Raw genomic sequence first — 23,858 nt, 5'->3', positions numbered from 1 at the left:
CTATTAGATTAGGATGCACTTTCATGGTCACAAGGACAGATCCCTGTCCAGATCTATCCATAAAAGATGAAATTGCTCCCCAAGTTTGTCCATGTCAGGTGAGCCTTCACATACAGATCCCAAGAGATCAGGATTGCTGAAAACCTCCAAGCTGAAGGGTGAAACGTGCAAAAAACTAGGATACATTGCTTCAGTCCGTGGTACCGGCTCTGAAGCCCAAGGATTGACATCCACCAACTACATCCAGGAGTGCTGGACCTGATTCTTTGCTGGGGCTGGTCCATCTTTCAGAGGACCACCCAACTACAGCCTCTCAGGACACATGGGAACCAATGGTTCCAACCGTCAAAATGCCCTGAATATGGACACACACTACACTTGAGAATATCTTCTTCCCTTACCCTCAGTCTCTTCTCCTCTCCAAGCCGGTCCTCCCAAGGGACATTGCCACGCTGGAGTATGACAATGCTTAGGTGACAAGAACCATCCCCTCTGCACCCTCCAGTACCGTTGGCCCCCCAGTGGAGACAGAGCACTTCTTGGGCTTGAAGGAGTTAGGCACACCAGCCGTTCTGTCATCTCCTGGTGAGCCCTGACAGAGCCTCCTGCTGAGCCCTGACAGACAGAGGAAATCTGGATGCCATCCATCCAGATATGACTTCCCCAGAGACTGCTGATACTTGATGCCCTGCCACCCCCAACCAGTAGATTTCCCCCTCCCTACTGGTTGAACCCTCCTTATGGTGTTAAAGGAGCCTGAAGGAGCCCCATGGTAGACACCCCAGATCCATCCCTGAGTCATACCACACTCTCTTACTTGGCACCCACTGGATCCATCAGAGTATGAAGAGGATATTGTTCTGGATCATAGGTACCAATGGGAATCTTGTCCTCATCTCCAGAAAAAGCCATCACTCCATCCTCACAACCTCTACCAGATGACCATAGGTAGTACCAGAAGCTACTGCAGAGAATGGCCAGTGATCTCCAGATACCAATGGAGAAGGTCCAGGACTCGCAATACTGGCCCTTGGATATTCTGCAGCTTACAGGTCCAAGCAAGGTGGCACTCCTGTTTAATCAGGCCATCATGGAGCCAGTCAGAGTGGTCTGGCACATCCCAGCCTTACATGCCCCTACACCTAAAAGGACTGAGAGATGTTATTTCATCCCCACCAAAAGGGCTGAATTTCTTTTCTCCCACCCACTGCCTGATTTGCTGGTGGTACAAGCAGCCATGAAGAGAACAAGATTACAACATCCCAAGACCACCCTGGCTGACAGGGGCTCAAAGAGGTTGGACTGCTTTGGAGGAAAGGTCTTTTTCTTTACAAGCCTGCAATTCTTTATTGCTAACTATCAGGCCTTGTTAGCAAAATATATGAGTTTAGCAATTTTTCCAGGCTGGCTGACTTTAAAGACAAGCTTCCCCCTAAGGACAGAGCCAAATTTCAGTCTTTCATAGAAGAGTGCAAGTTAATGGCAAAGACATCCCTTCCAGCTGCAATAGTTGCAGCAGACACAGCATCCTGACTCTTTGCCACTGATATAGTTATGAGGCGTCTGGACTTCACTCTTTGAGACTCCCCAAGTTGGTCCAGAACACCAAACAGGACCTACCGCTCAACAAGTTGAATTTATATGACAAGAAAACAGTTGAATCCCTACACTCTTTGAAAGACCTGAGGGTGACTGTACACATCCTGGGAATGTATACTCTGACCCTGAGGAGGAAGCACTAGAGGCAGGAGTATAAGCCAACGCCATCCCTTCCACAGATGTTCTACCACAACTATCCAGTCAAGCCTCCATGTAAACTTTAGATGGTTCAGGGCTTCAATTTTCAGCACCCTCTGCTACCATATCTTCTAACCATTCCCAGCCAGCCACTAAGGGCCACTTTTGACGTCTTGGTCAAGATCCACCCACTGCTATTGATGCCACGCATCTCAACTCCCCTTATCTTTGTGGCCAGTCTCTCATTTTTCACCTACAATTGACTCTGTCATGACAGACAGTTGAATCTTAGAAATTATCCATCAAGGATACTCCATAGAGTTTCTCTCCCTCTGTCCAACAAATCCCCTTCCCAGTGCCCCTTCACGGACCACCCTCACGAGGTGATTCTTAACAGAAGGCAGGCTCCCTCCTCCAATGACGGGCAATAGAACAAGTGTCACCCTCAGTATCAAGGGAGAGGGTTCTATTCCCCTATTTCTTAGTCTCTCCAAAAAATAGAGTGTGGAGACCTGTTTTGGACTTTTGACAACTTTATTCGAAAGTCAAAATTCAGGATGGTCACATTAGCACAGACAATCCCCTTCCCACAGGAGGGATGTGGTTCGTGGTTCTTGACATGAAGGATGCCTATTTTCATGTTGATATTCTTCTGTCCCACAGAAAGTTCTTTCTATTTCTGGTGGATCAAGAACACTTCCAGTTCAGAGTCCCGTCCTGTGGAGTAGCAGCAGCTCTCAGAGTATTCACAAACTTTTCCTGTGTGGTAGTAGCCCAAATGAGATGTCAAGGTTATACAGTTTCCCTGTCTTTCGGTGACTGGCTCCTAGTAGGTCGCTCCAGCCAAGAAGTCAGGTCACTGACTTTGTTCCTGTTCCATCTTCTAGCAGTGCTGGATGTCTGTGTTAACAAAGAAGTCAGTTTTAACACCCACACAGACTATAACCTTTATCGGAGTGACACTGGATTCCATTTCAACAAGAGCTTTCCTCCCCAAGTAAAGAATTCAGGTAATGAGCAATCTGATATTACAGATTACTTGCAGACCAAAGACTACAATGAAGATGTGCCTCTCTTTTCTAGGCCACGTGCACTTATGTGACAACATTTGCCAGTCTTGATCTATGATGCCTACAGGTCTGGCTCCAATAGGTCTACTCAGCAGACCAGGATCATATCAACACAAGAGTGACCATTCCCACCAGAGTCATTACCGCTCTAATTTGTTTGTGGAATCCAGAACAAGTGAGAATGGGCATCCTCTTCAACATTCCCACCCCTAGTGCCACCATCATAATAGACTCCTTTGGGGTTGGGGTGCTGACCTGAACTACCATGCCATATAAGGTACCCATAGGAAGCCAGACTGCACATCAATCTAGTGGAACTGAGTGCAGTCCTGATGGCATTCAGGACTTTTCTTCTGCTTATACATTCATTCCATATGCAAGTAATGTCCCACAGTATCACCGTAGATATTGATTTACATAAACAAACAGGGTGGAGCAAGATCTCTTCTCCCTTGTCTGGAAGCAGTCAGGCTTTGGAACTGGTGCATCAGAAACCGCATCACTATCCAAGCTGAATACCTTTCAGGTGCTCAAAACTCTTTAGCACACAACCTCATCAGACACCAGTCTACAGACTACTAGTGGGAGGTGCAAAGCTCTGTCCTGAGCAATATATTTGCTCAGTGGGGAACTCCTCAATGGGATCTTTGTGTGTTCCAAACAACAGAAAACTTCCTCTGTATTGTTCCAGAGGAGCTATGGGTCACGTCTCTCGGGATGATGCTTTCTTGTTGTTGTGGACAAACCAATTCAGTTATGCCTTTCCTCCCATTCATCTAGTACTACAAGTCTTGAGAATGGCCCTGTCGTGGCAGATCTAAGTCATTCTCTTAGCACCCAAGCAGCCCAGAAAGTTTTGGTTCCCAGAACTTCTGAGAATGTCAGTCCATCTTCCTGCCAGGATCTCCCCATTCCCAGATCTCTTAACGTAGGAAGGGGGCAAAATCAGATATCCCAACCCACACTCACTCCACCTCATGGCCTGATGTTTGCATGGGCATCCGAACCAGAATGCTCTTGTTTGGCACCCATCCAAACTATTGTTACTTAAAGTAGGAAAGACTCAAGTAGGACCTGCTACCTAGCTTAATGGAGACATTTCTGTTCCTGGGCTCAGCATAATCAGCCTTCTCCAGATATCCCAGTGTTTTAGATTATTTCATGTCATTAAAAAAAAAAATCAGGTATTTCCATTAGTTCACTGCAGGTCCATCTCGCAGCCATCAATGCCTTCCTTCCTCCGGCTAGACAGACATTCCATTTTCACTCACCCAAGAACAGTGAGATTCGTGAAACACTTCGGACTTTTCTGCCAGTGGACAAATCTACACCTCAAAGGGATCTCAATATTGACCAGCATTTGAATCATTAGCAACATGTTCCATGTCCCACTTACCCATGAAAGTTGTATTTTTAGTTGCTATTACTTCCTCCACAAGAATAAGCAAGATGGCCACCCTCATAGCAGACCTACCATATACTATTTTTCACAAGGAAAAGATCTCCCTTTGACTCCATCCTCAATCCCTCCCCAAGGTTATTTCTGAATTAATTACATATCAACCAAACTATCCATATATACTTTCTTCACAAAACTCCATGCTTCTGCGAAAAGGAAAAGCATTCATTCACTCAATGTCAGATGTGCCTTGTGATGCTGCTGTATGGAATCTGGGGGACACTTTAGGATATTATGAATATTGTAAAATTGAAATGAGTTGTGCCAAATATGACATGTAAGATAGCTGCAAAAATGTTATAATTTGCCAAGTATGATAATCTTATTGATATGTTTGTCTCACCTTTGTATTATGAGTTATATATGTAGGGTATAGCTATATTTCCAAACTTGTGCTGTGTTTCTGTGTGACACTCCCAGACAGATTGGCATCAGCACTAGGCCTGCTTGATGGCCCATCAAGGGACATCAACTATACAATGAACCCATTGAAAGGAACAAGGACTACACCTTTTGAGCCAGCAAGCCATGTAGGGGCATGTCTATAGACAGAACTGTAAGATTTTTCCATGCCATGTGCTGGACAGCTTGTGTTTGGAACAAAGGAAGTACAAGCCACATGGCAAAAGGAATATAAAATGCAACTGCATCATCTTCATTTTGTCTTCAGTCCTACTTCTTACCTCTGGGAGAACTTTGCTACAAACTGAAGCTCTGAACAAAGGACTGAATGACCCATCCAAGCTGTGGATGTACTCCAGAGAGACTTTCAAGCTAGCAAACTCACCAATACTGCTAAGAACCTGATACATGGACTTTGAATCTTTGTATGTATGTGACTGCTTTATCATTTAACAGCTTGTCTTGTTCTTTCTTCATTCTTTATAATAAACCTTTAGTTTTAGATACTAAAGGATTGGCTGGCAATGTGGTATTTTGGGTAAGACCCAAACTTATATTGACCTGGAAATGTGGCTGGCCCTTTGGGATCAGAAGAACATTTTGCAAATGTGAGCAGAGTTTTAAAATAACTTCTCACTGTACTGGACCTATGCGCTAATTGGGAGCCAGAGAACTGGAATGTAATAAAGGGGGCTGTGTGATTTCTTTTTTTTGTTTTGTTTCTTGATAAAGAGTGTGGGGGGGTCAAAAGCACAGTTTGTGACTGGTTGGAGAGTTTAACTTCAGGATTACCCACCAGTCTTGGGAGTATCTGCTTTCCCTTTTGCAGCCAAACTTGCCATGTCCAGTGAGGGCTACCCTGGGCACCCTGGGTTACACTTTGTTCTACTTGTAAAGGACCACACCTATCAGATCACCACCAAGGCTATTTCTCACCATAGCAGAAGAGTCGCGAAGACAAGCATTATCCTGTGAGAGAATCTCTAAACAGATTTGTGGGTGCATCATCACATGCTGCCAATTAGTGCATATCCATCCATTCAGGCCTCTGCTGCTGATACATCTTTGCTGCCAGCATCCTCACACCCCTCTCCACTCTGAATACTGCTCGTCAGTCACCCACACATGGAGTACATATAGGAATCAGCATGTGAAGAAGAAATGGAGGTTACTTACCTATAACTGGAAGTCCTTCGAGATGTGTGGTCCCTACCTGCAATCTACTACCTGCCCTTCTTCCCCTCAGTTTGCATCTTACTGGATCCGCGGTAAGAAGAGGAACTGGAGAAGTGTCAGCTCATGCTGCTTCTTAAGCCTTCAGTCTAGAACAAGAAGAACTACTGAGCATGTGTAGGCCAACAGACATTGCTTGTTAGAATTTCTGGTCTTGGGCGCATGGCTCACATGCATTCCCACAGGTGGAATACAGATAGAGACCGCATCTTAAAGAAATTCCAGTTACAGGTAAGTAACCTCCGTTCTTCACATGTGTTAGCAGGTCAAATTAAAGACTACAGGGGAACCACGTGTTTACCTTGATCTGTTAACTTGTGTTAAAACTACAAACCACCTTGTCTTCACTAGGGTTTTACCTCAAGTGAGTTCACATGGGTGAAGAATACACTTTTTTTCCTAGTAAAGACAAAACTAAATGTTTGCAGGATAGGGAGCCCAAGACACACCTTGATTTGCTGCTGAAGGAAGAGACTAATGGTTATGTGGAAAAAGCAGGACACTTGGATTAAAGTAAACTAAAAGATGGGCACATATGTTTTGAGAAGCCATTCAGCAAGCAGAATTGAGAGAGTAGCTGAGAAGCTGTATCTAATGGAGTAATAACAGATAATGGGTCACATTTATTCCTGGTGTAACTCTGTCAGTGCAGTTCACCAGGGATTAATTTGGCCCAGTGCTTGGGTTCAGCACAGACTGTAAAACATGAAAAACAACTAAAATATTCAACTATTTGTGGCACTGGGTTGTTGGTGAGTGCAGAAGGCAATGCCTTAGCCTGCAGATGTGAACCAAACATTGCTTTCCACCATGCTGGAGAGAAGCCTTTTCCACTTATTCCATCAACAAAAAGTCTTATTCCTGCCCATTTGCCAGGCAGTAACTTTAATCAAAGTGAAATTGTTCAAGAGGGAATGAAAAGCAGAGGGCATTAGACCAACAATAGAATTAGTCTATCCAATGAATAAACCTAGACACAGTTTCACAGGAAGCCCAGAGGAGAAAAAAAAAGTAGATGTAGAACACAAGGTTTTTGTGATCCCATAAACAAGCTGAATAAGGAAACAATTTGGCTCACTTTGAAAGTTATTCTGGGAATGTTTAGGGCCTAATCCATAGCCAGTGAAGTCAATAGAAAGACTCCCATTGTCTTCTGTGAGCTTTGGCTCAGGCTCTTACAGACAGCGTCGGCTCAAGGCACCAGCGCTCCACGCACGTGCCTGGGGCGTCAAGCTGTGGGGGGCGCCCTGCCGGTCCCTGCGAGGGTGGCAGTCAGGCAGCCTTTGGCTGCTTGCCTGCAGGAGGTCCGCCGGTCCTATGGATTCAGCGGCAATTCGGCAGCAGGTACGCCTAATCCGCGGGACCGGGGACCCCCCGCAGGCAAGCCGCCGAATCCGCGGGACCGGGGACCCCCCGCAGGCAAGCCGCCGAATCCGCAGGACCGGGGACCTCCCCGCAGGCAAGCCGCCGAATCTGCGGGACCGGGGACCCCCCGCAGGCAAGCCGCCAAAGGCTGCCTGACTGCCGTGCTTGGGGTGGCAAAAAAGATAGAGCCGCCCCTGCTTATAGACCTCTAAGTTCCTCCTTTAATATCAGAAATAAACTTTTATCCTTGATCCTAATGAAACCTGGGAATTTTTCTTAACCCATACCATACCTTGAAAGGAAACTGTTGAAAAGAGCTAGATAATTGCAATAAAAGGCTAAACTGCTTGCTCATCTGTCTATAGTGCACTTCAATACCAACTTGAAAAATGACCCTCTGGTGAAAGATGCGTTGTAAACTTTATGGAACAGGACAACAAGAAAAGATATGGTGATTAAATACAAAACATGACACCCATGTAACCTTCAGGTTCCACTGGAAAGCACTCGAAAGTCAGGAAATGCCTAAATTAAGGTTAACTACAAAGAATGGAGAAGTGAACAGAAGGGCGTGAATGCAGTCAAAGAGAAATTCTATTTAGCAGCTGCCAAACTATTTTAATTCCTATTCATCCAGCTTTAATGCTGATAACTGTCCAAAATAAGCAGCAGGCCTTACCTATTACTGACCCCAATTCTCCTTTACTCCACTTGAACAGTTTAAAGTGGGGTTAAACATACCTCTGGTATAGAGGGTGTTCACTGCTGCTACATATCTACCAATATAGGCCTTCTCCCAGCCCCTGGTAAAGGGAGTGGTTTTGGTCAGGCTGAAGCAGGGGAGCAACCAGCAGGAGTCAAGGCTGTAGTGCACTGAGCTCTGGCTCTTCTGTGCTGGTCTAATAGCTCATAGAGGACATCTGCAGCGCAGGTGATTTGGAACTGTCTGCTCATTAGGTCTGTTCTGTGATCTGATTATCAGAGTTTCAGACTGATAACTGGAATACCTACTGAATCTGTACTTTGCTACGTAGAGGGGTTGCACCTCAATACCTCAGGAGTGATGTGTAACTTGTTTGTATCTGTGTATAAGAATGCATCCCTGGGGTGGTGTCTTTGTCCAGCCTAGGGGGCAGTGGAAAGTCCCGCCACTGACTGAGCTGAGTCCATTGTCAGGGAGCACATATGTACTAGCTAGCAGCACCTTAGCAGCACCGTGGACTTCTATGCCAGGGAAAGCTGGAGACTGTGTTTCTCTTCGACAGTAAACTTGGCCGACGTGCCTTCATACCCAGAGGTGAAAGTAAGCAGGTACAGGCCGGTACGGAGGACCGGTAAGAAAAGGAGACTGGCTGAGGGAGGGAAAAGCCTGCCCCCTGCATAAGAATAGTTTAAACTCAGCTATTCCCTCGGGGTTAGGGAATAGCTGAGTTTAAACTATTCTTATGCAGGGGGCAGGCTTTTCAGTAGGTAACCTCATAGTATAAACTATGAGGTTACCTACTGAATCTGGACAGTTTTGAATAGATATATGTGCAGTCAGTTACTCCCCTCATGCCTCCCCATGCATGCATTGTTTTAGATTAACAACTCATAAGGAACTTGTTGTTTTGAAGCAGTATCTGGGAGGGGTAAACAAATCAGCACAGATGATGACTCCTGGGGTGTGGATTGTTTTCACTGGGAAAGAACAAAAGCACTAGCGCAAAAGAGTCCTGTTTTAAATGCAGGTTTCCAAGAGATTGCACACGCCTGCCTGAACCTGGCAGACTTCACACAGAATGGCTCCAATACTAGTTAGAGTTGGCAGTCAAGCAAAGTTGCATTGTTAGCTCAGAAGAATGTAGTGAGGCTCTGAGAGGGAAAGTCTCTTCCAGTTCTGACTTGCAAAGCACACAGGACCGGTCCCAGGCTTTCAGCTCTGATTTCAGCAGTAAGGCCTGAATCCGCAAAGGTATTTAGGTGCCCAGTTCCTATTGATTTCAAGCCTCTTTCAGTTTTTATGTCATCCTTTATCAGTCAAAACTGTTAGAGCCAGATGATGATCCTGGAGTAAATTGGCATCGCTCTGTTGACTTCAGCTGAACTACCCTGATGGACTTCAGCTGAGAATCTGGCCTTCAGTGAGTAAGGACAGGCTAAAGACTTCAGGATTTGTCCCATGGTGTAGTCAAGTGAAAGGCAGACATTTCTATGGCATGATCTACACTTTCAAATTGTATCGGTATAACTTGTGTCACTTAGGGGTCTGAAAAATCCACACCCTGAGTGATGCAGTTAAACTGACCTAACCCCCAGCATAGAGAGCACTAGGTTGACAGGAGAATTCAGGGCCGCCCAGAGGGGGGGGCAAGAGGGGCAATTTGCCCCAGGCCCCGGGCCCAGCAAGGGCCCCCCACGAGAGTTTTTTGGGGCCCCTGGAGCAGGGTCCTTCACTCGCTCCGGGGCCCCGGAAAATTCTCGCGGCCCCGGGCCCCCGGAGCTTCTTCTATCCCGGTCTTCGCTGGCGGGGGGGGGGGTTCCTTCCTCTCCGGGACAGAAGGACCCCCCCGCTGCCAAATTACCGCCGAAGCGGGACCCGCCGCCGGAGTGCAGCCGGGTCTTCGGCGGTAACTCGGCGGTGGCGGGGGGGGGTCCTTCCGTTCCGGGACCCGCCGCCAAAGTGCCCCGAAGACCCGCGGCAGGGGCAGCGCCTCGGCAGTAATTTGGCGGCGGGGGGTCCCCGCCGTGGGTCTTTGGGGCACTCTGGCGGCGGGTCCCGGAACGGAAGGACCCCCCGCCGCTGATTTACCGCCGAAGCGGGGCCCCCCGCCGCCGAAGACCCTGGGCCCCCGGAATCCTCTGGGCGGCCCTGGGAGAATTCTCCCATTGACCTAGCTACTGTCTCTTAGGGAGGTGGAGAACCAATGCTGACAGGAGAAGCCCTCTTGTTGGCATAGGTAGTATTTTCACTGAAATGCTACAGAGGTGAAGCTGTGCCACTGCAGCATTTTAAGTGTAGACAAGTCCTAGGTCCTCCCTCCCACAACACTGAGTGCTATAGCACGGGCTCCAGCCGAAGCCTACACAACAATAAAACTAGACATGCCAACTCTCATGAATTAATCATGAGAGATGCAATTTTTAACTAAAATTAAGCCTCACTCATGCTCTTGCGATAGAACACTCAGATGTCAGGATTTTTTATCAAGATGAGTGAGGCTTAATTTTAGTTAAAAATCTGTCAGCCCCAGGACCCACCTCTTCCCACTGCCCTGGGGTGCACATTGTTTTGGGGAGCCACTTCAGTACACCTCCTCTGCCATGACTTTGTACTGCCTCTCTCATCAGCTGCTTGGAGAAGTGCTGCCCAGATTGCTTAGCTTCCACCAGCATCTCCTCATTTCCCCAGGGTTTTCCTTCCTGCTCTGGGCACTGCTGCGGCTTCTGACCAGGAGCAAGGTAGAGTTAAGGTTCCATCATCTTCCTGTGCATCCCTCAATCTTGATTGAGGGCTTCCTGCAGGAGAGCAGCAGGATATGAGGCAATAGTTGAGCCACAAAAGGGGCATTCATTGACTTTTGGGGGGAAGTAAAGTTTTGTGCAGCTCCATGCATGATGTTCCTCATCAGTGAGCGAGTCTTTAATGTTCCTCATGTGGTTGTTCCTCCACCACCTCCAAACAGTGGCAGGGGATCATTTAGGGGAGACTAGTGACTTTTTCATATTGGTGCAAAATGTCCTACATGGAGCTGCACAAACTTTCACAGCTATGGGAACAGGTGACTGCCATGGCCTGGGAGGGAAAGAGATACTGGCAATAAATGCAGGCCCTGCTCCATAATTGCATAAAGATAAGAGCTCTTTGCATTATTGTGAGAGCTCCTGCAGGAGAAGCCAAAATCCTCTTCCTTTCTATAAATATGCAAGAGTAGGCAGTACTGTGCTAATCACACATACACCGGGAGTAGGCAGGGGGAATCAAAAATCAGAAGGTAGGATAAAAGAAATCATGATTTAAGCTTTTATAAGAATCTTGTGATTTTTAGACTAATCTCATGATTTTTTTTGAGTCTTACGGTTTTTGAACTGTTGGGGTTGGCAATACTGTGAAACAGCCTCACAGCCCAATCCCCGCGAGCCCATCAGCTGGCACTGGCCAGTGTGGGTTTTTCTTTGCTATGTAGCCATACCCTGAATCTCCACTCAGCTTTCAGAGCACTGCAGGATTCCTCAATTCCAGGGGCCACTAGAATATGTTGATTTCCAAGAAACAAAGAATTTTGTTTAGTATCAGGGATAGCAGAAGTCTCAAAAGCAATCACATTTCTTTCTAAGAGTGTTAGACTCAGGGAACAGAAAATGCTCTGCATACCCTGACAAACCCAAAGGCTGTGGTTTGGTGAATTTTCCTAACAGTGCAGTCTAAACCTTTTTCATTCAGCTGTGTTCCCCATAGCATTTCCACTTCTGTGCTGGCTTCCTTCCCTCCCACTAATTGCTAAGCTGCTCTCCTGGCTGGTGATGTCAGTCTTTGCTTTAGTGCTTGACATGGTTCCCCATTGTTTCTGCAGTTGAGTCTCTGAGGCAAACTTTTCCCATATATGACACTAATCAAAGCTTTAGTTCCTGTGTTCCCATTTAAAAATATACTCTATAAAGTTCTGCTGTTCTTTATCAGACACAGCCTTATCCCCTAGACAAACAATGTACTCTTTTAATGCAAGCTCCATTGAAATAATGGAGCATAAGAGTCTCCTGACCTTGCCAAACAGCCCATCTGACATTTACTGCATTGTACGGGGCTTTATTTTATTCTTGTTTTTAGTAACTAGTTGGTTTCTTATGGGAAAGTAGTTTTATATCAAAACACCACATTGTATGAAGGGAACAGTAGCACCTTTCCGGGCTTAAGATAAGCTATAGTGCCACAGTTATATGGTTCTATCCTATACACTCTTACTCACATGAGCGAAATGTTGCGTCCAAACAGGAATTCTCTATTAGTCCTTGTCTTGACATATAAAGAAGAACTCATTACAGAACTAAAAATGAATGGTAACTTAGATACAAGTGATCATGACTTGATCACATTTATAAAGTTCGAACAGAATAAAGTCCAGGCCAGTGATATATATACTCGGTGCATTAAAAAGGCCAATTTCACAAAGCTGAAAATAATTATGAGCAAGATCAGCTAGGAGGAAGAATTTAATCTGAAAATGTGAGTGATAACTGAGACTTGTTTAAAAACAATTTACTAGATGCCTCAAAAGCTGCAATCCCATCATCAAGGAAGAAGGCCATGTTGGTTAAAAAACTGACCAAGTTTAGAGGGGAAGTAAAGGCAGCTATAAAAAAATAAAAATATAATATATAACAAATGGAAGAAAGGGGAAGTTGATAGTAATAAATCAGAAGCTAGGAATTATAGAAAATTGATAAGGGAAGCAAAGGGACACAAGGAGAACTCTCCAGCCGGAAGAGTTAAGGACTACAAGAACAACTTTTTAAAAGTATATTAGGAACAAAAAGAATCCTAAAAATGGCATTGGTAATAGTAGAATTATCAGTACTAATGCAGAAATAGTCAATACATTTTTTCGTTCTGTATATAGGAAAAAGACAGATAAAGTAGTTATATCATATGACACTCTTTCATTCCACTAGTGTCTCAGGAGGATGTTAAACCGCAGCTACTAAAGTCAGACATTTTTAAATCATCAGGTCTGGATAACTTGCATCCAAAAGTTTTAAAAGAGCTGGGTGAGGAGCTTGCTGGACCATTACTGTTGACTTTCAACAAGTATTGGAACACCAGGGAAGTTCCAGAAGATGGGAAAAAAGCTAATGTTGTGCCAATATTTGAAAAAGGTCAACGGACTGATGTGAGTAATTATAGACCTGTCAGTCTGACATCGATCCTGGGCAAGATAATGGAGCAGCTAATATGGGACTCGATTAATAAAGAATTAAAGGAGGGTAAAGTAATTAAAAGCTAATCAACATGGGCTTATGGACAATAGATCCTCTCAACCTAACTCAGTTTTTTTTATTACATTACAAGTTTGGTTGATAAAAGTAATAGTGCTGATGTAGTATAGTTAGACTTCTGTAAGGAATTTGACCTGGAACTGCATGACATTTTAATTAAAAAACTAGAACGATATAAAATTAACATGGCACATATTAAATGGATTAAAAGCTGGTCTCAGAAAGTAATTGTAAATGGGGAATCATCATTAAACAGGTATGTTTCTAGAGGGGTCCCGAAGGACCTACACTAGTTTTTATTAATTTTAAAAAAATTATTAATGATCTGAAGAAAATCATCACCGGTAATGTTCGCTGATGATACAAAGAATTGGGGGAGTGGTAAATAATGAAGGGGACAAATCACTGCTACAGAGTGATCTGGATAGCAGGGTTAGCTGGGTGCAAGTAAACAATATGTTTTAATATGGCTAAATGTAAATGTATATGTCTAGGAACAAAAATGTGGATCGTACTGTGACAGGTTGAATCACAGAAACCCCCTTGGGAGCTGCCAACTGATGTGCCAAGACTACTTCTGCCCCTGCTTTCCCTGCCAGCTCGGGACCCCAGCACCCCGTCTTGCTGAGCCAGACATTCCCGTCTGCTCCAACACAGACCCAGTGTCTGAATTATTTGCCCCAAACAGCTGTATACTTAACTGAAAGCAACTTACAGAAGTGTTCCTGCCTTTAACACGCAGATGCCCAACTCCCAATGGGGTCTAAAACCCAAATAAATCCGTTTTACCCTGTATAAAGCTTATACAGGGTAAATTCATAAATTGTTCGCCTTCTGTAACAGTAATAGAGAGAGATGCACAGCTGTTCCCCCTCCCCCCCAGGTATTAATACATACTCTGAGTTAATTAATAAGTAAAAAGTGATTTTATTAAATATAGAAAGTAGGATTTAAGTGGTTCTAAGCAGTAGCAGACAGAACAAAGTGAGTTACCAAGCAAAATAAAATAAAACATCCAAATCTAAGCCTAATACAGTAATACAATTGAGTGCAGATAATATCTCACCCTGAAAGATGTTTCAATATGTTTCTTTCACAGACTGGATGCCTTCCTAGTCTGGGCACAATCCTTTCCCCTGGTACAGCCCTTGTTCCAGCTCAGGTGGTAGCTAGGAGATCCCTCATGATGGCTCTCTCTTTACTCTGTTCCACCCACTTATATATCTTTTGCATAAGGTGGGAATCCTTTGTCCCTCTGGGTCTTTCCCTCCCCCTTCTCAATAGAAAGACACCAGGTTAAAGATGGATTCCAGTTCAGGTGACATGATCAAATGTTACTGTAAGACTTCATTACCCACTTTCCAGCACACACGTATACAGGAAGACTTACAGGTAAAACAGAGCCATCTGCAGTCAATTGTCCTTGTTAATGGGACATCAAGATTCCAAACCACCATTAATGGCCCCCACTTTGCATAATTACAATAGGCCCTCAGAGTTATATTTCATATTTCTAGTTTCAGATACAAGAGTGGTACATTTATACAAATAGGATGATCACTTTCTGTATTTAATAAAGTCACTCTTTCCTCTGAGCCTGCAAACTGAAACCAAAATTGAGAAGGTTGCAAACATGGCGCAAGGTCATGATAATGTCCCAAAATCCTCCTCTGTAGTGAACACTAATAAACATTACCATCCCAGACCAAAGCAAATTAACTACAAAGAAAAGCTTTGTGGACATTTCCATTTTCCCTTGTCATCATTCAGATTGAAAAGGAGGCCCCTCTGAATGTCACACTTCCCTTGCATTGCTGTTAATAGGGATTTTTTTAAATCTTTCATTTTAAGTTCCTTCCCTGTGCTTTCCTCTCCCAGGAATTGGTGTTCCTCCATGAAGTCCCAGCTGGTCACGTACACAGCTGCCTGCAAGAAAGAGAAATATGTGATTAAATCACAGCAGCCTTGTTCAAATGGAGCCCCAGACTGCCAGAAAATCATGTAAGTATCTTTAGTGGTATTATTATTTGTATTATAGTAGTGGCCCAGAACCATGTTGTGTTAGGCACTGTACAAACACAAAACAAAAAGATGATACCTGTGCCAAGTATCAGCCAAGAGGCAACAGATGTGTACAGATAGATGAGAGAGTTCAAGTAAACAGTGAGGCAATATTGGCCATTCTCTGCACACCAGAAGCCTCATCACGGTCAAGTTTTTTGTACGAGTCACAGAAATGAGAGTTCTGAGGAGGGGCTTGAAGGATGGCAATGAGGTTGCTTTGCCAGTGTTTACGGGGAGTGCTCCCAAGCATGAGGGGCTGCACAGGAGCAACCATGAAGGTGTTTGTTTGAAAATTGAAAAAGTGGGTAGTGGGGGCTGGCATCATAGGCCAATTGGCAGTGAGCATCAACCGTTGATAGGTAGGGTGGGGTTTGACTGTGAAGGGCCTTGAAAGTGAAAAAAGCAGTTTGTTTGATGTGATAGAAAAGGGGGAAGCCAGTGGAGGAATCAAAGAGAAGGGTGACATGGTCTATGTGATGGGTTAGGAAAATGTGTTACAGTAAAATAAAACAAGCAGCCCAAACATCCTGCCTTTTTATATACCTCATAAAATTAGAGAACCCAAGGAATATTTGTTTAATTTTCCCATTATCTGCTTCTTTGTTCGCTTCAGTAAAACCAATGGAGGCAGCTAAACCTTTTTCTTTCACATATTCAGGGTGAGATTTTAAAAAGTTCTTAAGCGACTTAGCGTGTGTATTCACTGCAAAAGAAAATGTGTTCTTACCTTAACACACATTGGCAAGCGCAAGTTAACAGTGAAGACTTGGCAACTCAGCATCTACTCAGGCTAGCAGCTCAAATTCATCGGCAGGCTCCTCTCTAGGCTTTCACACAAGCTGTTAACTGAAATTAAAAGCCAAGTTGCCTTGTGTTCACTGCTATTTCAACCTGTGTTAGCTTTGAAGCGCTAAGTGTAGTCAAAGCGCCAGCGCTGGGAGAAAGCTCTCCCAGCGCTGTCCGTACTCCACCTCCCTGTGGGGAATAACGTACAGCGCTGGGAGCCGCGCTCCCAGCGCTGGGGCTTTGACCACACTGGCGCTTTGCAGCGCCGCAATTTGCAGCGCTGGAGAGGGTGTGTTTTCACACCCTGCTGCAGCGCTGCAAATTTGTAAGTGTAGCCAAGCCCTTAGAATGTACTTTGTTTTGCAGAGAAGACACACCCGTAGAAGCACAAGTCCCATTCAAACCCAACTGAGACTTGTACTCCTAAATCATATGTGCTTGTGTGTAATCTAAACTTAGCTTAGGCATCTTTAACTGAGGGAAGAGTCCTTAACTGTGATATATTTACTAAGGGAGTCACTAACTGAACTGAAGCATTCAATTGATCTGTGCGTAAACACATTAAAAGAAAGGTTGAAGTCAGAGATAAGAAAGGCTGAAGTCAGAGATCATTACGACTCTGATCCTTAATGGCAGACATGCATATTTCTATGCAATGTGTCTCCATTGACTTCAATGGGACTACTCACAATGCATAAAATTAAGCACAGTGTAAGTGTCTGCAGGTTTAGTGCCTAAGATAGCACTGGGTACTATTCCCAGAGAAGATAATGTCTGTGCAAGGAACAGTGGCAAGAGCTTGAGGTACCAATACAGGTACATTTGATAGTGGTTGGGAAACACTGGCTGAAAGAGAGACTTTCTGATTAAAAATAATACATTTAATATCCACCCACGCATTCTTACCCATTATTAATTTATTAAAAATATATATTTTTAAATCTTATTTGTCACCTATTCATGCATTAATTTGTCCATTGCTCTGAACAATGAAATCAGATTTTCCAATTTTGTTTTTGTTTGTAGCCTATTTCAAGACAGTTTTAAATGTCTCTGGTACTAGCACTATGTTGCAAACTGCAGTAGAATGTCTGTTTAAAAATAAACTCGTTTCTATTATAATTTGGTTTTAAAAGTCACAAAAGATATTCCAGTTGGCATTTGGATTTTGAGTGAAATTTGGGCCTGAACGTATAACCCATCTGTGGTGTTTCTGATAGATACACCAATAACAAAACTGCAATTGTGTGTCCCTTTAAGGCCACCATTCAGTAACAGGAGACCACAACACTTCTGGAATTTAGTCTAACTCCAACACTTGTGGAAGCAATTACAGTAGAACTGCAGAGTTACCAACACCACAAACTGACCAGTCAACCACACACCTCATTTGTAATTGGAAGTACACAATCAGGTAGTAGCAGAAACAAACAAAAAAAAAAGTGGGGGGGGAGCAAATACTGTACAGTACTGTGTTAAACATAAACTACTAAAAACAATTAAGGGAAAGCAGCATTGTTCTTCTGCAGAGTAAAGTTTCAAATCTGTATTAAGTTAATGTTCAGTTGTAAACTTTTGAAAGAACAGCCATAATGTTTTGGCAGAGTTACGAACAACCTTCATTCCTGAGGTGTTCCAAACTCTGAGGTTCTATTGTACAGACTGGAACAAGTTGTTGGAGCTCTGCTAATTAAAGAATGGTAACCTCCACCTCTGAGTGTGACTGGTTTTACATTTGCAAGACACTATGGAAACTAACACTCAGTTGCTAACACTGGACTCCTTTATAACTATCACAGTGATACTTCTTTTCTGCAAGAGGCATGTAGCGAGAGGTCTAAAAAAAGTATGAAAATCAAATCACATTTTACTGAGGTGGAAAAGAGCGCTTTTATGACATGGACAGTCAGAATGCTCTGCTGAGCAGCATAGATGCATGTTATCTGATTTATTTTTTTGTACTAGCCAGCTAGTACAGTATTAGGACCAGATTCTCAGCTGGTGGAGATTTATACCAATTGAGGATCAGGTCCTTAGTCTCATGTTTTTCATTTTCCAGGTATAGGGCAACTTTGAAGCCAGTGTATCGTGTGAGGCAGAAGGTTTTAAACTCTTTGCACTGGAAATGCTGCCCTGGTTATATTGGCGAGAACTGTGAACAACGTGGTAAGGAAAGTTCAAAAGTGAATGTGAGCATTAAGACTAGACACCAACCATGGTGGTTTGGGAGGGGCAGGGAGACTGTATCTTTTTTAAATAACTAGGAACAAGAGATCTAAGCTGAGCAACAGGACTTTATTTTCTGCATTAGACCTTCTCTTAAGGCTTTCATTCCATTTTAGATTTCTGTATTTTTTTAAAAAGACTGTTACTCATCTGTTCTTGTGTCTAAGGGTATGTTTATACTACTTGCTGGATTGGCAGGCAGCGATTGATCCGGGGGGATTGATTTATCGCATCTAGTCTAGATGCGATAAATCAACCGCCGAGCGCTCTCCCGTGGACTCCTGTACTCCAGTGTCGCAGGCAGAGTCAACGGGGGAGTGGCAGCAGTCAACTCACCACGGTGAAGACACCACGGTAAGTCGATCTAAGTACGTCAACTTCAGTTACGTTATTCATGTAGCTGAAGTTGCGTAACTTAGATCGACACCCCCCTCCCCCCCCCCCGCACCCCAGTGTAGACCAGGGCTATGATGTGAGGTCACCAACATGGCTCATCTTCTCGGGACTTCTATTCTCTGAATCTGCTGCTACTTTGACATTATTAGTAGCTGTAATGGCTGCAAGCAGTCATCTAGAAGCCTGCTGTCATGCTCAACACACATGATGAAAGGTCTGTTTGCCACATTGCTGTGGGCTCAACTGAGGTAGAAGTCTACTCTGCCAGGACTAAATTCCAAGTGAAGGCTGGTGACTAGGACAGTTTACAGCAGCAGATCAGTTACTAGAGAAATCATGATGTATTCAATTCCAAACAAGGTTAGTGGATCCTATACTCGCTGCGCTCCACAGAATAGGGGAAACTGGCAGCTGCCTGGTTGACACAGTAATGCATGGTGGGTTAGGTAATATTACCTCACCCCACCTTGTCTCTCTAATATCCTGGGACCAACATGGCTACAACAACACTGCATACAAAAATGCTTATTGATCATGCTCAGAAGAGGAGCAGGAAACCCAAGCTACAACATTATTAGACAATTTCTCTTTGTAATTAAGACGGCCACAGTGAGAACAAGTCAAGGTAGGTGAATCCTTATCTCACTCGTCTATGTGTTCTGTAATTTAAAAGGGAGTTTCTCTTTTTCCCTTTGTGGAGTTGGCTTTTTTTTTTTTTGGAGGGCAGATCTGTAAAGCACTGCATATTTTGAAACATATACTACTACCCGCCATTCTTTAATTTATACTCTTAGAAGAAATACCATCAAATGTAGAGCATTTTGTTTGGTAAATGACTGTTACGGAGAAGAGATTAAACATGGCTACCCTCCCTTTAATTTCCCATTTGCACAACAGTATTATGGCCGATAACTCAAAATCCCTGCACATTGTTGCTAACTGTAGAGTCATAAAAAGGAATTTTCAGAGATTTTGGTGGAAGCCACAAAAATACTAGTAATTTGTAGGCATTTAAAAATTTTAAATATACATAGAATACACAGACATTCCCTCCCAAACTGTTAAAATGTATAAGACAGGTCCAATTTTCAACCTAAGTTTTTAAACTAAATGTTAACAGTGTACAGTCCTTCCTAGCTCATTTCTTAAAGGTCAATAAATCAGCATGAATAGAAAATCCACTGAGGTTTTATTATTATTTAAGAAATGCTAAAGCGTGTGGCACTGTAAAATAGGTAACTGTTCCAGTCCAGGAAAAGGTTCACTGCCTTGAGGAACTTGTAATCCAAAGGTCTGACCTTGGAGTCTTTACTTATATGGGTGTGGTCAGACTGGTCTTAAATTTACAAGCAATTAAAAAGCAATACAGATTGATGTGTGATATTGCAATAATGAGTGCAGTAACTGGGCAAGAGGGTAGACAGAATGGTTTAATATCTGGAATGCTTCATGGTGGAGGTGGAATTTAATTAACACAGAAAACAAGGTGGAGGTCCTTAACATGTAAATTGACATAGCTTCATTGCCTTTAGCAGTGCTGTCATAATTTACACCAGCTGAAGATCAGCCTCTATATGTATAAAATGAAAAGAGATCCCTTCTGTTTTGAGTAGTTGACTTGTGTGAAACAATTCACAAAAGAGGGGAAAGCAGGCTGTGCCATTAATATGCAATTTATCAAATCTCAATTGCAGATCCCAATTTTGTTCCAGTGCCCGCTAATCATACAGAAGGACTGGAAAATGGAGCAGAGTTCTCATCAAGCAAAAGTATGTTCTTGAACTTAACTCACTGCTTCAATTAATCTCTTTAACCTCGTAAAAACAGATGTATACGATGAGCGGAAGGACTTTTCAGCTGCTGTATACATGTTCTATGTGGACAATAGCTGTCTATATAGTGAATTTGCTTGCTTTGGGAAGGCCTTTACCCTTCAGTTAGTGAGAAGTCTTTAAGTGTATATATCTTGTTTGTGTTAATCTTGTATAACATTTCTACAAATGATCGTGGAAGAAGAGATCATTTGTTTAGTACAGTAACTCCTCGCTTAACATTGTAGTTATGTGCCTGAAAAATGCTACTTTAAGCAAAACGATGTTAAGCGAATCCAATTTCTGCATAAGAATTAATGTAAATGGGGGGGGGTTGGGTTCCAGGGAAATTTTTTTCACCAGACAAAAGACATATATACATACACACAGTATAAGTTTTAAACAATTTAATTTAATTCTGTACATAGCAATGATGATTGTGAAGCTTGGTTGAGGTGGTGGAGTCAGAAGGTGGAAGAGGGTGGGATATTTCCCAGGGAATGCCTCATTGTTGTTAATGTAGCCTCATACTCTACAATGCTGCACAAATGGAGGAAGGGGAGACAGCATGGCAGAGAGAGACAGAGACACACACCGTGTGTGAGTGAGAGACATGCATAGCTCCTTTAAGTATGCTGACCCCAGTCTAAGTACACTGCCCTTTTAAGTAGAACAGCAAGTTGAGACAGCAGCTGCTGCCAGCAGGCTCCCTCCATCCTGAGCCCTGTCAAGCAGGAGGCTCCCAGGAGCAGCTCCAAGGCAGAGGGCAGGAGCAGCACATGGCAGTGGGGGGAGGGACAGCTGAACTGTTGGACGGCTGTTGCATAGGGAACTTAGGGGAGCGGGGAGCTGATGGGGGGGCTGCTGGTCCACCCTGGTTCCAAGACCCACCACTAGCTCCAATGGGCTGCTCTTTCTGCCAGCAGTGGACAAAGCAGGCGGTTGCCAACAACGTTATAATGGAGCATTGCACAACTTTAAACGAGCAGGTTCTCTAATTGATCAGCAACGTAACAACGTTAACCGGGACGACTTTAAGTGAGGAGTTACTGTATAAGATGCTTCCTGACCCTTCGGTGTAAGGAATCCCTTTTTGAGTGCCTCTAAGTTTGACACAGGATCCTGCCAAGCTGAAGACAAAGTGACCCAGATTTTCAAAATTGGGTGCCTCGTTAGACTCCTTTGCCAATAGGTAGGCACCTAAATAAGTATCCTGATTTTAAAAAAATGTACTGAACACCTGGCAGCTCCCATGGACTTTGATGCTGTACAAATACCTACCTGTCCTGAAGTACTAGCTGTCTTTTTGGTCTCTGGCTTCCCTAGACTTACTTGTAATACAAGAATACCCAGGGAAATTAAAGTAACCACTCTACAACTTTATATCAAACAGGCTCTGAACAAGGTGAGAATACCAACTAATACAAAGTGTTAATTCTTTCACCGTTTTGGAGATTTCAACATGAAATTGCTCATCCTCCAAGGTGAATTCTACCATTGTCAAGAAGTGGAAACCTATCGCTCAGAATACTTATCAGAAAAACAACCCACTCAAAATGGTATTTTAGAGTCATTAATAAAATAGACCCCCCCAAGGTTCTGATGGCATTACTATGGACTTAGTGCGTTAGATCCATACCTCAGCATTCTGTCCTGTCAGTCTGACAAAATGTACTGGGTCCTTGTGCCTCTGGGAAATGGTACAGTTTTTAAGTGCTATTAAATAGCTCCTAACAGCTGACTTTAGGGCAATGTTACAGCCTTGGAAGACGCTATCCTCTCCCAGACACTGAGCTCAGCTTGCATAAATCTCTGCTGCAAGGCGAGTTGAGAGTATAAAATATTTTTAATGAAAGTGAAGGCAAATAGAGCTGGATTGGAAATATTTTCTCCCATCCCATGAAAATTTTCAAGATTTTAAAGACGTTCCTGTTCTGCATTGGGATGAAACAAAGACCTTTTGATATTTTTGGGGGGAGAAAAACAAAACAACCTCCCCAACCACATCCTTGAATAGCCAGTAGCCTGATGGTTAGGGTTCTAAGCTCGGATGTGGAAGACCCAGGTTCAAATCCCTGGCTTAGTGGCTCTTCTGCTTTCTTATCCCCCATCCACCTCTAGTTTTGACCAAAAATTGTATCTCAGACCTGAGAAACATTCCCAATGAAAAACTGTTTTGTCAAAAAATTCCCAACCAACTCTACAAGCCAATGGTGTGTGATTGTAGGTAGACCAACTTTGCTTAGGGCACATCTGGCACTGCAGTTAGGTGGTGTGATTCCCAGCTTGGATAGACAGTCGTGCTAGCCCTGCCTGAACTAGTATGTTAAAATAGCAGCATGGCTGTGACAGCATGGGCAACTAGACAGAGCTGCTGCCTGTGAAGCTGTGGCCATACTGTTATTTTAGTGTGCTAGCTTGACCACATACATCTGCCTGAGCTGGGAATCACACCTTCCGGTTGCAGTGTAGCTGTAACTTTAGCCAACTGACTTGAAAGCTCTCATTCTGCAAGAGATGCTCATGGTATGGCGGAAGGCTGTCGTCATAATACTCCCATTGAAATAACTGGGACTACACATTTACTAGAGCTTATAATGTCATGTCCCCCAAAGCCTTTTGTATATAGAGTCACTGGAAGACTCAAGGATGAATTAAATCTTTACTCAGTGAGTAAGAAATATAGGATTTGGTACAGAGCCTGCACCAGGTTGGGGTGCCCCTTTCACACTGTTGATTGCTGGATATTGTGTGGCTGATCACTTTCTGTCATTTTGCAATTAGTGTCGACATCACTGCAGGCAGAAGAAATTATGAAAACCATTGAGAATCACAAGGCACTTCTGGAAGATCTTCAGAACGATATTCATCAGTCAGCCGGAGATTTACAGAAACTACTTGAAAACAACATTACTACCATGACGTCAAAACTGAACCAGAGTAAATCTGGTGAGAGGATTGGCACAGACACATCAGTGTTCAAGCTGGCATTGTAGATTCATATATACCAGACAGAAAATCTAGAACTAGAACCTGGTATATTCTGTAGGGCTTTACTTCAATTTTTAGGGTATATCTACACTGCAGAGATATGATTGCAGCATGTGGAAACCTACTTGTGTTAGCTTTGCTTGAACTATCTCAAACTATAGCAGTGAAACTTTGGTGGCACAGGCTAGATGCTTGAATACAGACCCAATGTCGCAGGCGGGTTTGTCTGGGCTGCCACAGTTTCATTGTTATTGGTACTTGTGCTAGCTAGATCAAAGGTCACTAAGGTATAGCTACATATGCTGCAATCACACATCTGATTTAAAAATAGACATGCTTAGAGCG

At 43.6% G+C, this 23,858-nt stretch overlaps 1 protein-coding gene and 1 long non-coding RNA gene across 3 annotated transcripts in view; one reads left to right on the top strand and one right to left on the bottom strand.

Moving 5' to 3' along the window:
* The window catches only part of MMRN2 (multimerin 2), a 50,132-nt gene that overhangs the window by 15,527 nt on the left and 10,747 nt on the right, over positions 1–23,858 (top strand). Inside the window, exons 1-5 of one of the 2 annotated variants that reach the window (XM_039482256.1) lie at positions 5,966–6,132; positions 15,118–15,240; positions 18,149–18,255; positions 20,406–20,480; positions 23,307–23,471. In XM_039482256.1, coding sequence (XP_039338190.1) covers positions 15,134–15,240; positions 18,149–18,255; positions 20,406–20,480; positions 23,307–23,471 — 454 coding nt within the window. In that variant the 5' untranslated portion in view covers positions 5,966–6,132; positions 15,118–15,133. Of the gene's footprint in view, positions 1–5,965; positions 6,133–15,117; positions 15,241–18,148; positions 18,256–20,405; positions 20,481–23,306; positions 23,472–23,858 lie in introns of those variants that run through there. The other variant, XM_039482255.1, reaches the window with a different exon arrangement.
* On the bottom strand, positions 2,253–9,181 carry LOC120369232. Its single transcript, XR_005583015.1, has 4 exons — positions 8,767–9,181; positions 8,008–8,273; positions 5,845–5,990; positions 2,253–2,637 (listed from the first exon to the last, which is right to left on the bottom strand). It is a non-coding gene; the product is annotated as an uncharacterized LOC120369232 (long non-coding RNA).

This window comes from Mauremys reevesii, linkage group 7 (assembly GCF_016161935.1).
Source record: "Mauremys reevesii isolate NIE-2019 linkage group 7, ASM1616193v1, whole genome shotgun sequence".
NCBI classification, from domain to species: Eukaryota; Metazoa; Chordata; order Testudines; family Geoemydidae; genus Mauremys; species Mauremys reevesii.
Note: the sequence above shows the minus strand (reverse complement) of the source record. Positions and strands in the feature narration are given on the sequence as shown.